The sequence below is a fragment of the Helicoverpa armigera genome, chromosome 17, assembly GCF_030705265.1.
Source record: "Helicoverpa armigera isolate CAAS_96S chromosome 17, ASM3070526v1, whole genome shotgun sequence".
NCBI classification, from domain to species: Eukaryota; Metazoa; Arthropoda; class Insecta; order Lepidoptera; family Noctuidae; genus Helicoverpa; species Helicoverpa armigera.
In genome coordinates this window covers 759,013-770,318 of record NC_087136.1, presented here as the reverse complement: position 1 = coordinate 770,318, position 11,306 = coordinate 759,013, and the positions used below count along the sequence as shown (strand labels likewise).

Genomic DNA, 11,306 nt, shown 5'->3' with positions numbered 1-11,306 from the left:
TGTCGAAAAGTTAGGCATTTCAAATTTGGTGAAAACTTACCAATAAATAATCGCATCACTTTCTCAAACACCACACAAACGTCATATTAATAACATTTTCAATCCGTTGCAACACATTTTTTGCACTTATTTATGTTCAATAACTAAAAAATCAGCACATAAAATACACAATAAAAATGAACATTATTTTACATGATCAAAGTCACAGACAAGAAGTAGAGTTTGGAATAGAGTATTTTAATTTTTTCAATCAGCGGTGTGCATTCGATACCTAAATCGGATATTTATTTTAATGGTGCGAATTTAAATGTTTTCCTTTTGTTTTTTTTTTTAAATAAAACATTGTATTTCTTTATGAATAAAATATGTAAATATTACTTTTCTACTAACTATGGCTACACTGAAGTTAAACGTCACATTACGTCAGGTCAGCCATATTGTTCCTTCTTGACGTGCGACCAAACAAAACAGCACGTGTAAAAAATGCGTATAGAAACTTGTTATTTCTGTTCGTCCAGGATATATCCTGGACATGGAATCCAATTCGTCAGAAACGACTGCAAGGTAAGCGCTGAACATAATTTACCTATTTTGTTTACATTAAAAGTATTCCACAACATTGCGCCACTAACCTACAACTTGACAGATTTTCAGATTTTGTCGTTCAAAATGCCACGCAGCGTTCAAAAAGAAGAAGAACCCGCGTAAAACCAAATGGACCAAAGCTTACCGTAAGACCGCTGGCAAAGACCTGGCTATTGACCCATCTTTCGAGTTTGAGAAACGCCGCCACACTCCTGTGAAATACAGCAGGGAATTATGGAATAAGACCATTGAAGCCATGAAGAAGGTCGAGGAGATCAGACAGAGAAGGAGCAACAACCACATCATGCAGAGACTAAGGAAGGGCAGAGAAGTTGAGTGGCAGAGAGATGTCAGGGAAGTACAGCGGGATATCTCATTGATCAAGTAAGTTTTGACTATATTTATATTCTATTTAAATAAATATGAGTATTGTTACTGGTGTTACTTCAAGGCAAGATAAATATGTGATAGGCAAAGGAATTGTAGTTTGTTTACTGGTCTATTGACAAACATGACAACAAGTGTGTAAACTAAATGAAGAACAGCAACAGTGAGTTATGTCACTGTATAAACCTACATTAGAAAAAACAAACTTGAGTGTATAAACATACAACCATCATTCATACTACTTTATTTGCGGTAGTTACCCGATATTTCATTATGGTTAAGAAATATTTATTTATAAATACGAAAACCCTGTATAGTTTAAAGAACAATTCTTAAAAAATCAATTCTTTTCAGATCACCAGCAGCTGGTCTTAAACAGAGACAGTTGGAAGAGGAGACAGAAATGGACATTGAGCCTGAGACCATTGAGGTTGTTGACGCAAAGGGTCGCAAGCAAGTCATTGAGGCACCTGTCATGGTGCCCGCTACTGGCGAGATGATTGAAGATGGCGGAGACATTGAATTATAAAACTGTGAATTACTTTAGGAGTTCATATTATTTTGAACTGTGATTGAACACATTAATGTAAGAAATAATTTTGGTTAGAAAATCAAGATGCCAACATTTTTGACAACCAAGAAATAATGCCACTTCTTAAAAGGTCTTCAGTGATATTTTTGTGCTGAATAACTGCAAATGTTTAACTTGACCTTAATTAAGATTGTGAACTAGCAAGTTTCTTAATGCAATTGTAAATTATTCTGTAGTAATCATACTATTTTCTGTTCATCGATTATTACAGTGTAATTAAATTATTTATAGTGAAAATGTCTTTTATTGTACTTGTACATGCTTTTACTGCATACCTGCTCCTACCATATTATAAACTATATTATATACTCATCTTTTAACCATGAAGATACCTGACAACAATATCTTAACCAATATTGTAATCCTAGTCCTATATCCTAGTAATGGGTTTGTCTAGCTTGGAAAAATAATGATTTTGAGCAGTTTAGGAGAATAAAATCTGCTCATTTTCCTATTCTATGAAAAAAATAAGTTAGTTTAGGTAATAGAAACTATTGTATCCAGTAGTCTCGAGTAATCCTTACAATTACGGCATCCATCACAACATGACATATTGCATGTCGTAATATAAAAGAAGTATTGATTTCCCGCCGCGGTAGAGCATCGTAAAGTAATCCTCTTAACAGACAGGTGCCATCAACATTTTATGTACAAACTTCAGTTTATATGTTAATGGTGTCACCTTTTGGTTTTGTTTGGAGACGGTCTTGCATTTATTTGTTTACATTCCTATAAACTACATAGGTATAAAATGAGAAACAAATTAATAACTTCACAAGTCATGTGAAGAATGTATGCAGTCATAATGTGCCTACATAAGTAAGTCTTATTGAAAAGTTCCTAAAGGTTGACTACCCCTGCCTAATTCAATTATAACACACGTAAGAATTAAATAACATTATACAAATCAAACCGCGGGGTTATCAGGCTTTCCGCTTTGCAATCCATTCCTTCCTGTCTTCAGGTGACCGTTTACCTTATAATTCAATTAAACAAATGCCTTTTGACGAGACATTGCTATAAAAGTTTTGAAAGGAGTTTAGAAGAAGTAATGGCGTTATACTCGTATATATTCGGGCTGTTAATGGCGTGTGTGTCGTATGTGGTGTATCAAAGATATGTGAATGTGTACACTAGTGTTGTTGTCAAGCCGCAGAAACGATATGATTATATTATTGGTGAGTTTCAGACATACCTAAATTATTAAGTCATGAAGTTAATGAAGGGCAATGTGTTGTAGGCATACTAGGATAGAGGTATGATTATATACAAACATTTATTCAGAATAAGGTACTGACCGAACAGAAAGGTGCTTGTATATTTTTGCTATTTATTTATTAATTGCCACCTTTCGTACATATTTCACTACCTACAGAATATGCACCTAATAACATCTTAACAACAATACCTATACTGAAACAAACCCATAGATGACGGTACCTACTTTGCCTCGTATTTACAAGTATATAAGTAGATAATGAAAGCTCCCAATACACTTCGCCAGTGGGAGCAGGCACAGCGGGTTGCGTGCTCGCCTCCCGCCTATCAGAGGACCCGAACAACAAGGTTCTACTGGTAGAAGCAGGGGACCACATGGGCTACTTCACCAAGATCCCACTGACAGCCACAGCCGCCCAGCAGGGACCTGACGACTGGGCTGTGAGGACCAAGCCGCAGAAATACTCGTCTTTTGGTCTTTGGGGACAGGTAACTTTTGGAAAATATTTTTGTTGCACGTATTGGTTACCTACATTTAGGTACGTTAGTTTCGTTAACGTTAATTGTTCTTCCGTAATAGGGTTCATATTTAGATGCTCCTGAGAATCCATACGATTTTTCGCTGTGCAACTACCTATAATAGATCTCAGTACCTCTTCGTATGTCAAATTCCAAATAGTCAAGCTTAAAATATGTTCTTTGTTGCAGTCACAATTCATACCACGAGGCAGGGGCCTCGGAGGATCAGGCCAAATAAACTTCCTAATGCACGGCTTTGGTCTTCCCGGAGACTATGACAGGTGGACAGAGCTAGGCTTCGAGGGGTGGAGTACTGAGGACTTGAGGCCTTACTTCATAAAGGCCTTTGGAACTGTGAGGAGTGAGTTCGATTCGGGACATTGTGCTGTTGATGGGGACTGTCCTGCAGCCAAGGTGAGATAAGTCGAATTTCGAAAAAGGCTATCTAGACCTACCTACGTGTATGTACCTCTACCTACTTAAGTTATTTACAACGAACGAAATCGTGTAATGTGTAAAAAAAATTAATTGAATGGGAGATCTAGTGAGCCCTAAACATCCTAATTCTTCTGATAAATATCTTTATGTTCCAGGTGCCAATGAAACTAAAACTGATAGACGAAGAGAATGAACTGATGAACACATTCAGACTAGCCTCATTAACTTCCCAGGACAAACACACGGTATTTAGGAAACCCACAGCTACCGTCAAAGATGGCGCTCGACATTCTAGTTTAGACGCTTATTTGAAACCTGCGTTGAGGAGGAAAAATCTTCATGTGCTGTTGAAAACACAAGCGATTTCCGTGAGTACATAGATAACCTAACTATAAATGCAATATGATAATAATGAACACCAGGCGGATTGTCAAACTCGAAACAGGCCATTCAGTACGTAAAACGTAAAATAGTGCGCAAGCCTTTGTGCTGTTTGACCGGGGAAAGATCGTGCGCAGGACCGTCATTTTCGGCAACTTTCAAGCTTCGTGAAAAGTCCATAAAACTCTCTAAGCTCTAATTTTGTTCTAACCCGGAAATCATAACTGAAACACCGTGCACAGCAGCAGCGCTTTGTGACTACTAGTCCAATGCTATGTTTACTGATATTACTTTCACAATAATTATTCAATATAGATATTCAAGTAATTTACACTTTATTTTTTATGTTACCTTGATCTTCCAGATACGATTCGAGAATACCACAGCATCCTCACTGTACATTCTTCAAAATCATCGTGAGCTTGACAATATATTCGTGAACAAAGAGATCATAGTGTCAGCCGGAGCTATCAAAACTCCGCAGCTATTGATGCTATCAGGAATCGGACCACCGGAACTATTGCACAGGTGAGTTTCGTGTTTTTTTGGGGTGAAGTATAACGACAAGAATATGTATTTATATTAGCAGGTAGGTACTGCAACATTACAAGCATATCTAACACATTTGAAATAACTTAAAACTACTTGATAATGCGCTGATGCTACTTAAATATTTGTCACATACAATTCATCATCATCCTCCGAGCCTTTTCCCAATCATGTTGGGGTCGGCTTCCAGTCTAACCGGATTCAGCTGAGTACCAGTGCTTTACAAAAAGCGACTGCCTATCTGACCTCCTCAACCCAGTTACCCGGGCAACCCGATACCCCTTGGTTAGACTGGTGTCAGACTTACTGGCTTCTGACTACCCGTAACGACTGCCAAGGATGTTCAATGACAGCCGGGACCTACAGTTTAACGTGCCATCCGAAACACAGCCAATGGTGTCTAAGATATATACTTAGAAAGTACATACAAACTTAGAAAAGTTGCATTGGTACTTGCCTGACCTGGGATCGAACCCGCGCCCTCATAATGAGGGTTTTTGATATTTTTTCTGCCGCCAGGCGGCGCTTCGTATGCGTCAGGTCCAAACAGCTGTCAAATAGTATGGAATTATAGGTGCCGAACTTATTGTTTATTGAAATTCTGTTATATTGGAAGTGTTATTGATTTTATTATGGACTACGGTCAGAATAAGGTTTCCGAACTAAAAATTGAGCTAAGAGAGAGGGTGCAAAAGTCACTGGTACTAAGGAAAAGCTTGTTGAAAAATTTGTTAACACAATATGATTTAGTTTTTTTTATTTACTCAACCTCAATAGTAAAACAATAATGCAGTGCTTTAATTATAAAATAAAAAAAACACTAAAATCGTTCACTATTCATAGTAAAGACAAGCACTTTGACAGTTATCTGGACCTGACGACTCGGTGCTGCCACCTGGTGGACGCCATTTTAGAAAACCCTCATTGAGAGGTTGGTCATTTTTTTTTTTTTTAACAGGGGGAAAATCCTCATGGACTACCCTCCACCTGGGGTCGGTGGAGGGGGTGTGCCAGAAAAACCCACCCAGTGTTGCCACCAATTACCTTGTGTCGAGGGCACGGGTATCGCCTAAGCATTCTTCCGCACCCCCGACAGGTATTGGCCCGCCAGATGTTTGAAGGCGGGCCCCGTCACCGTAAGTGGCCATCAGCCAGCGGCCACAGTGAACTCAACTAGGAGAGGCGCGCGCAACACTACGCCACCGTCCCGAGGCCTGTTTCTGTTCGGACGACAGACGCCCCTAGTCTGTCGCCCGCAGGCCGCGCCCTATGGTGGCCGGAGATCGGCTACCCTGCGACGCCCACTACGTCTACTGCGGGCGGGGAGAGTGGTACTAGTTTCCCTCTCCCTTTCCGCCGTCTCCTTTGCGACCATCACATCCTCGCAAAAGGAGGCGACGGCGTTCCACCCTTCTTCGCTGCCGACCATGTAGGACACGACAGCCGGCAGCGAAAGACTGCCCGCAGCATCTACTGCTGCTGCCAGGTCACGGCGCTGCGTTGCCCATGCTGGGCACTCCACCAACGTGTGCAGCGAGGAGTCCTCGCTGCAGATGCCACAGTGGTGGCATTCGGGCGTAGGCTCCCGGCCTATGCGACACAGGAACTTTCCAAAACACCCGTGTCCGGTAAGAACCTGCGTCAGCCGGAAGCTGAGGGCGCCGTGGGAGAGGTTGGTCCTTTACCCACTAGGCCACCACTACAGGTCACATACAATTAAGGCGTATATAACAAAATACAATACAATAAGGAATAATCGTGACTTACCCCAATATTCCCACAATAATGAAATAATAAAAAGAATGCTTCCACACACCTGGATCCTGGCTCCACTTGTATATACTAAATTCTTAATACTATAAAAGCTATAAAAGCTATGAACAAAAATAATATAATAATAATGTACTATCTCACACTAAACGCCTTCGTCTCTTCTAACTATCTTGCTGTGCCTAGTGCCTATCAGGGTCCATAATTGTGACAATCATGTTAGGTATTACATTATGGAAGGAAATAAATGATATGATATGATACTCTAGCTAGAGGGTCAAGATAAATGAAGAATCCTATTATTTTAGGCTAAAAATAAAGCTGGTATCATCAAACGCGGCAGTAGGCAGCAACTTCCACGACCACATGAACATGCCCATCTACGTGAGCATACAGAAACCGGTCAGTGTGACGCTGTCCAAGGTGTTCACCTTCAGCACGGTAGCTGAGTACTTCTGGAAGAATACTGGTAAGTTTCTGGAATATTGTTGAAATCTTTATCAATAAGAAGTATATATTTTCGTGGCAGTGCCATGTCATTTCTATGTAAGAGAGTAGAAACTTATATTCTAGAAAAATCCCGACTTTATGACATCCAGTCTCTAAAAATCCGAAGTCGAATGAAGTCCGTCTCTCTAAAAATCTGAGAAGCGTTTTAATTAAAAGTTTCCGCATCTATTATAGCGTGATCCCATAGACAGAGACACAATGAAATATCATGACTTAAAATAAAAATCGAATTTCCAGGACTATTAGCATTTCCTCCACTATCAGGCGTGGAATATCAAAACACCTCGGCCGTTATGCTATTCTCAATGGGCACAGCCAGCGAGAGGCTTCTACGAGATCTATCCAATTACAAGCCACAGGTGAGTTGGTCCAAACTACTAAGATAGAGATAGTTTTTGTAGAGGTTATCAATTTTCATGCATTTTTGTGAAATAAAAAAGATGGGTTAACAAGTAAATGACACAATTCGTAAACCAATGACCATGCCCCTATAATTATTATTAATCCGTGTGTAATCTCTTGAAAAAATCTACGGTAGATAGACACCTAATTTGCTGAAGCACTCATATAATCGTAAGATTTAACACCAAGGTTACTGAAGCTGAAACTTTACCCCTCAGGTATTCCGCGATACATTTGCCTTCTACAATAACACGAAGAAGGAAGGCTTCATGTTTCTCTGCACCTGCGTACAGCCCTCTTCGAGAGGAAGTGTCACTCTGGCTGACTCCACCACCTCGGTGCCGCCCGTGGTAGACCCTAATTACTTGGAGCAGTATTCTGATGTCCAGTGCATGGTTAAAGGTAGGACATTAAAAATACCCTTATAATAGTGCGTTTTATCGATAGAATAGCAAAAACCAGTTATAATCCTAGCATTTTTTGCTGGAGACTGTTGCAAAGAACTCCATACAATTGCTCAAATCTGCCAACTGTCCTTGTTTTTCCTTATGCTCCTTACAAAGTTATAGTTATATGAACATTATCCTCAGAACTCTTTATTCTACACCCATGGTCCACAATTTCGCAGTACTTTACTACAAGTAAAGTATAATATTCTTATTTTAAACTCAACTATCTAAAATATTTTACTGATTGATTGCTTCAGCAATTCGAAGAGCGGAGCAGTTGGTATCATCAAAGGCATTCCAAGAGATAGGAGCTCGGATACACTGGCCGCGCCCCGAACGATGTCTCTCTCTCTGGAGGTATACCAAGGAGGAACAGAGAGGACCTGTGTTCAGGAGGAGGAAATTGTGAGTAGACGTCATTTTAGGAAATAATTTTTCATGAATAAGTTCAGGAATGCTTTGAAGTTGAAAGTTATTAAAAACTGTCCCAACGATTTTACTCTTCATTTCGGGGTCCTCAGCTATTTAAATGTATCCTTATTATATCTGCATTTTTCATATACTCAATTATTTCAACGGCTTCGACTAATTAAAATTTTGTAACAACTTTCATGTAACCACACATGCAAACAAATCTCTAACTTTGACTTTATAACAAAACGGAACAAACCTATTTTCAAGTCCCTTCCCCTTATTTACCTCCACTTAAAGCCGTGCCTAAGCCGTAACTTTTTTATCAAAGTGGCAAGAAGCAGTCACAGCCTAAAGAAACCAAAGCTCCAAAGCCAAAGGTTCCACCAAGTCCACCTGACGCGTACCTGGAGTGCATCATCAGGGAGGTAGCGGTGACAGGACACCATGCGGGAGGCACCTGCACGGGGGGGACCGTCGTAGACCATGATTTACGGTAAGCAAACAATACTCGTGGCACTTTTACAACGAACTTACGAAGTTAATAACTGATTCGTTGATTTGCGATTATTAATTGAATCATGGCATTAATTTCTTAAAAGTTTAGTCACTAATAGCAAAAAAAGGTATGACGATTTCTTCCAAAAGTTTGTCCTTATCCCTACGTCTTTTTGTTTGTGCTGAAAAAAAGGTTTTCTATCGAAGTGGCCCAATTTTTCTGGCACTTATTACATTAATACTTGTCACATCTAATAACCATTCTCTTCTTTTGTTTTTATCCTGAGTTTTTTTCTTTATTTTTTCAGAGTAAAATCAGTATCAAGACTGCGAGTAGTAGACTCGAGTATACTCCCCTCTCCCGTGTCGCTGTTCCCGAACTCTGTGATCATAGCGATGGCGGAGCGAGCGGCCGACCTTATACGATATGGACATAATAAATAACTTTGTAGTTTAAATGATATGTCTTTTATTTAATAACTTCCCTGTCCCATGAGTCATATGTGATACACACCGATTGTTTGACTATTGTGTCTGCAGGACAGTGAAGTGGTTAAGTTTATAACTAACTTAAAAAAGGAGAAGGTTCTCAATTCGACCGTGTTTTTTTATTCCTTTTCTTTTGAAACTAAAATAAGCAACTAGTAGGTAGATACCTAACTCTGATTTGGGTACCTACTTATAATCCACCAATTTAATAGAAGTTCTCAATTCATTTCGAGGCATAGGTACACGCATGCAAAAATGGTTTCGCAATGGTTTTCGCAGAAACGCGACAAACTTGAATTCGAAAAAAGCCAGCACTCTCTTAATTCTGCTGATTAGGTACCTACATCTTCCATAGAAGATACCAAGGTTCCAGTAAGTAGTAAGAACTTGGAATTTAATAAAACAAAAAATCTGTATAATTCTGTTTACTAGCAACGAAACAGCAAAGATGATTCTACAAGAGGCTCCTGTGTTTTAGTGACTTCGTACAGGAACTTGCAGAGCACCTTGCCTTTTCCTAAGCTCAGAATTGATGAAGGAATGTTCTTCGCTGAAAATTCCAAATTATACAGCCCAAGCACGCCCTGGAACGCAATATTTATTAGTTTAGTAGTACAAGAACTAAAAGACAATGAAAATGACAGGTCGAATAATTGTATTTTAGCTATTTCAACTGATTTCATCCTCTTCATTCAACCAGATAAAAAATATTATAATGTCTATGATTTGAATAAGTATGTACAGTCAACTTCAGGTCAGTGGTAACAGTTTTATAGGAAAATCGTACTTATTACTATTGAGTTAAGATGCATGACAGTTACCACTGATGTGCAGTCTACCGTACCTACCTAGGTAGTTATAGATCTAGTTACAATGATTGTGTCATTATTTTAAGCAATTTAACACTTGAAAATTCTACATTTCTACTTACTGATACATACGTTCCAGTTAAATACATATGTAGGTAATGAATTCTGTTAAGAAAGGTAATAACTTACCGGAGGATAAGGACAAGTATCACGCATATTCGAATAATTTGTGACGAAATGGTACAACCACGGGACCTCCTTTATTTCACACAATCTTGAGTTTGCTATTTGAATTGACATTCCTTCGGTATATAGCGTCAGTTTAAACTGAAAATATCCTCCATATTAGTTCGGCGAATAAGCTAAGTCTCACGTTTAGGACAAAATGTAACCAGATTATATTTGGGTTTAGCCAAAACAAAAAAAGCAGATATGACAGAGGGCACAGAATAATCTTACACCTTTATCTTGACGCTAAGGACAGAAATAGTTAAGTTTTTTCAGTTTTCTTCTTTGCGACAAAAATGTACAGCCAACAAAAATATACACTGACAAAATGGAAAATCCAGGTTAATCGTTTTATAGTCGAGATTGTTATTTAAGGGAGGTTGTAGTGTCCAGTTTATTTGTAATAACATAGTAAATAAACTTTAATTTCTAATCGTACTTACCGTAACATTATTACCCCAAGAATATTTCGAGATAACTGTGAAGTTAGTTCTGTACATGTCCCCGCGTTTGGCTCGCCGGGTCATGGCATTGCAATCCGTCACATATTTAGCGTTGCAAATGTGTATCATCGCTCGCTCCTGCTGCAGCTGACACTATAGGAAAATCTTATATTAAAAATATATGAGAAACAGGTAAAACAAAAATACGGGGCTCTTACAGAGACCAAACAAGGTCAATTAAAGCCCGAATTGACCCCTATAGGCTTGCCATCTTATGACAAGAGATTAGAAGACTAAAGCTAAGAACTAGATAATTTTTCATAATGATCCGATTTTGATGAAAAAAATCTGTTGACACTGATGCTACAATGCCAAAGACACAGGCAGACATAGCGGTCAAACTTATCGAACATTCCTCTTTTTGCATCGGAGGTTAAAAATGGACAAAATAATAATGATTTATTATTGTTTATTTGTTAACCATTCACAAGCACTTGTTTCCGTAACACTTATTTATCCGATATTTTGTGTTAAGTTTAATAACATAAAAAAAAATAGATGCTTACAGCAAAACTGGCAGTTAATAATAAAAACAAGAAGATACTCAAACGCGTCATGTTAGCCAACA

The 11,306-nt window shown here is 38.8% G+C and overlaps 3 protein-coding genes across 3 annotated transcripts; 2 read left to right on the top strand and 1 right to left on the bottom strand.

Moving 5' to 3' along the window:
* The first annotated feature begins 405 nt into the window (after positions 1-405).
* Positions 406-1,789, top strand: LOC110381976 (probable ribosome biogenesis protein RLP24). The gene is made up of 3 exons (XM_021342422.3): positions 406-564; positions 647-969; positions 1,327-1,789. The coding sequence occupies exons 1-3, from the start codon at positions 484-486 to the stop codon at positions 1,499-1,501; spliced, it is 579 nt and encodes a 192-aa protein (XP_021198097.1). The 5' UTR covers positions 406-483; the 3' UTR covers positions 1,502-1,789.
* Positions 1,790-2,416: 627 nt separating this feature from the next.
* Positions 2,417-9,153, top strand: LOC110381974 (neither inactivation nor afterpotential protein G). Its single transcript, XM_021342419.3, has 11 exons — positions 2,417-2,742; positions 3,069-3,271; positions 3,491-3,715; positions 3,895-4,107; positions 4,485-4,648; positions 6,748-6,908; positions 7,187-7,308; positions 7,570-7,753; positions 8,058-8,205; positions 8,543-8,707; positions 9,018-9,153. The coding sequence occupies exons 1-11, from the start codon at positions 2,616-2,618 to the stop codon at positions 9,151-9,153; spliced, it is 1,848 nt and encodes a 615-aa protein (XP_021198094.3). The 5' UTR covers positions 2,417-2,615.
* Positions 9,154-9,625: 472 nt separating this feature from the next.
* On the bottom strand, positions 9,626-11,306 carry LOC110381979 (uncharacterized). Its single transcript, XM_049846147.2, has 4 exons — positions 11,245-11,306; positions 10,679-10,831; positions 10,197-10,334; positions 9,626-9,782 (listed from the first exon to the last, which is right to left on the bottom strand). Exons 1-4 carry the CDS (start codon positions 11,293-11,295, stop codon positions 9,627-9,629), a joined length of 498 nt encoding a protein of 165 aa, XP_049702104.2. The 5' UTR covers positions 11,296-11,306; the 3' UTR covers position 9,626.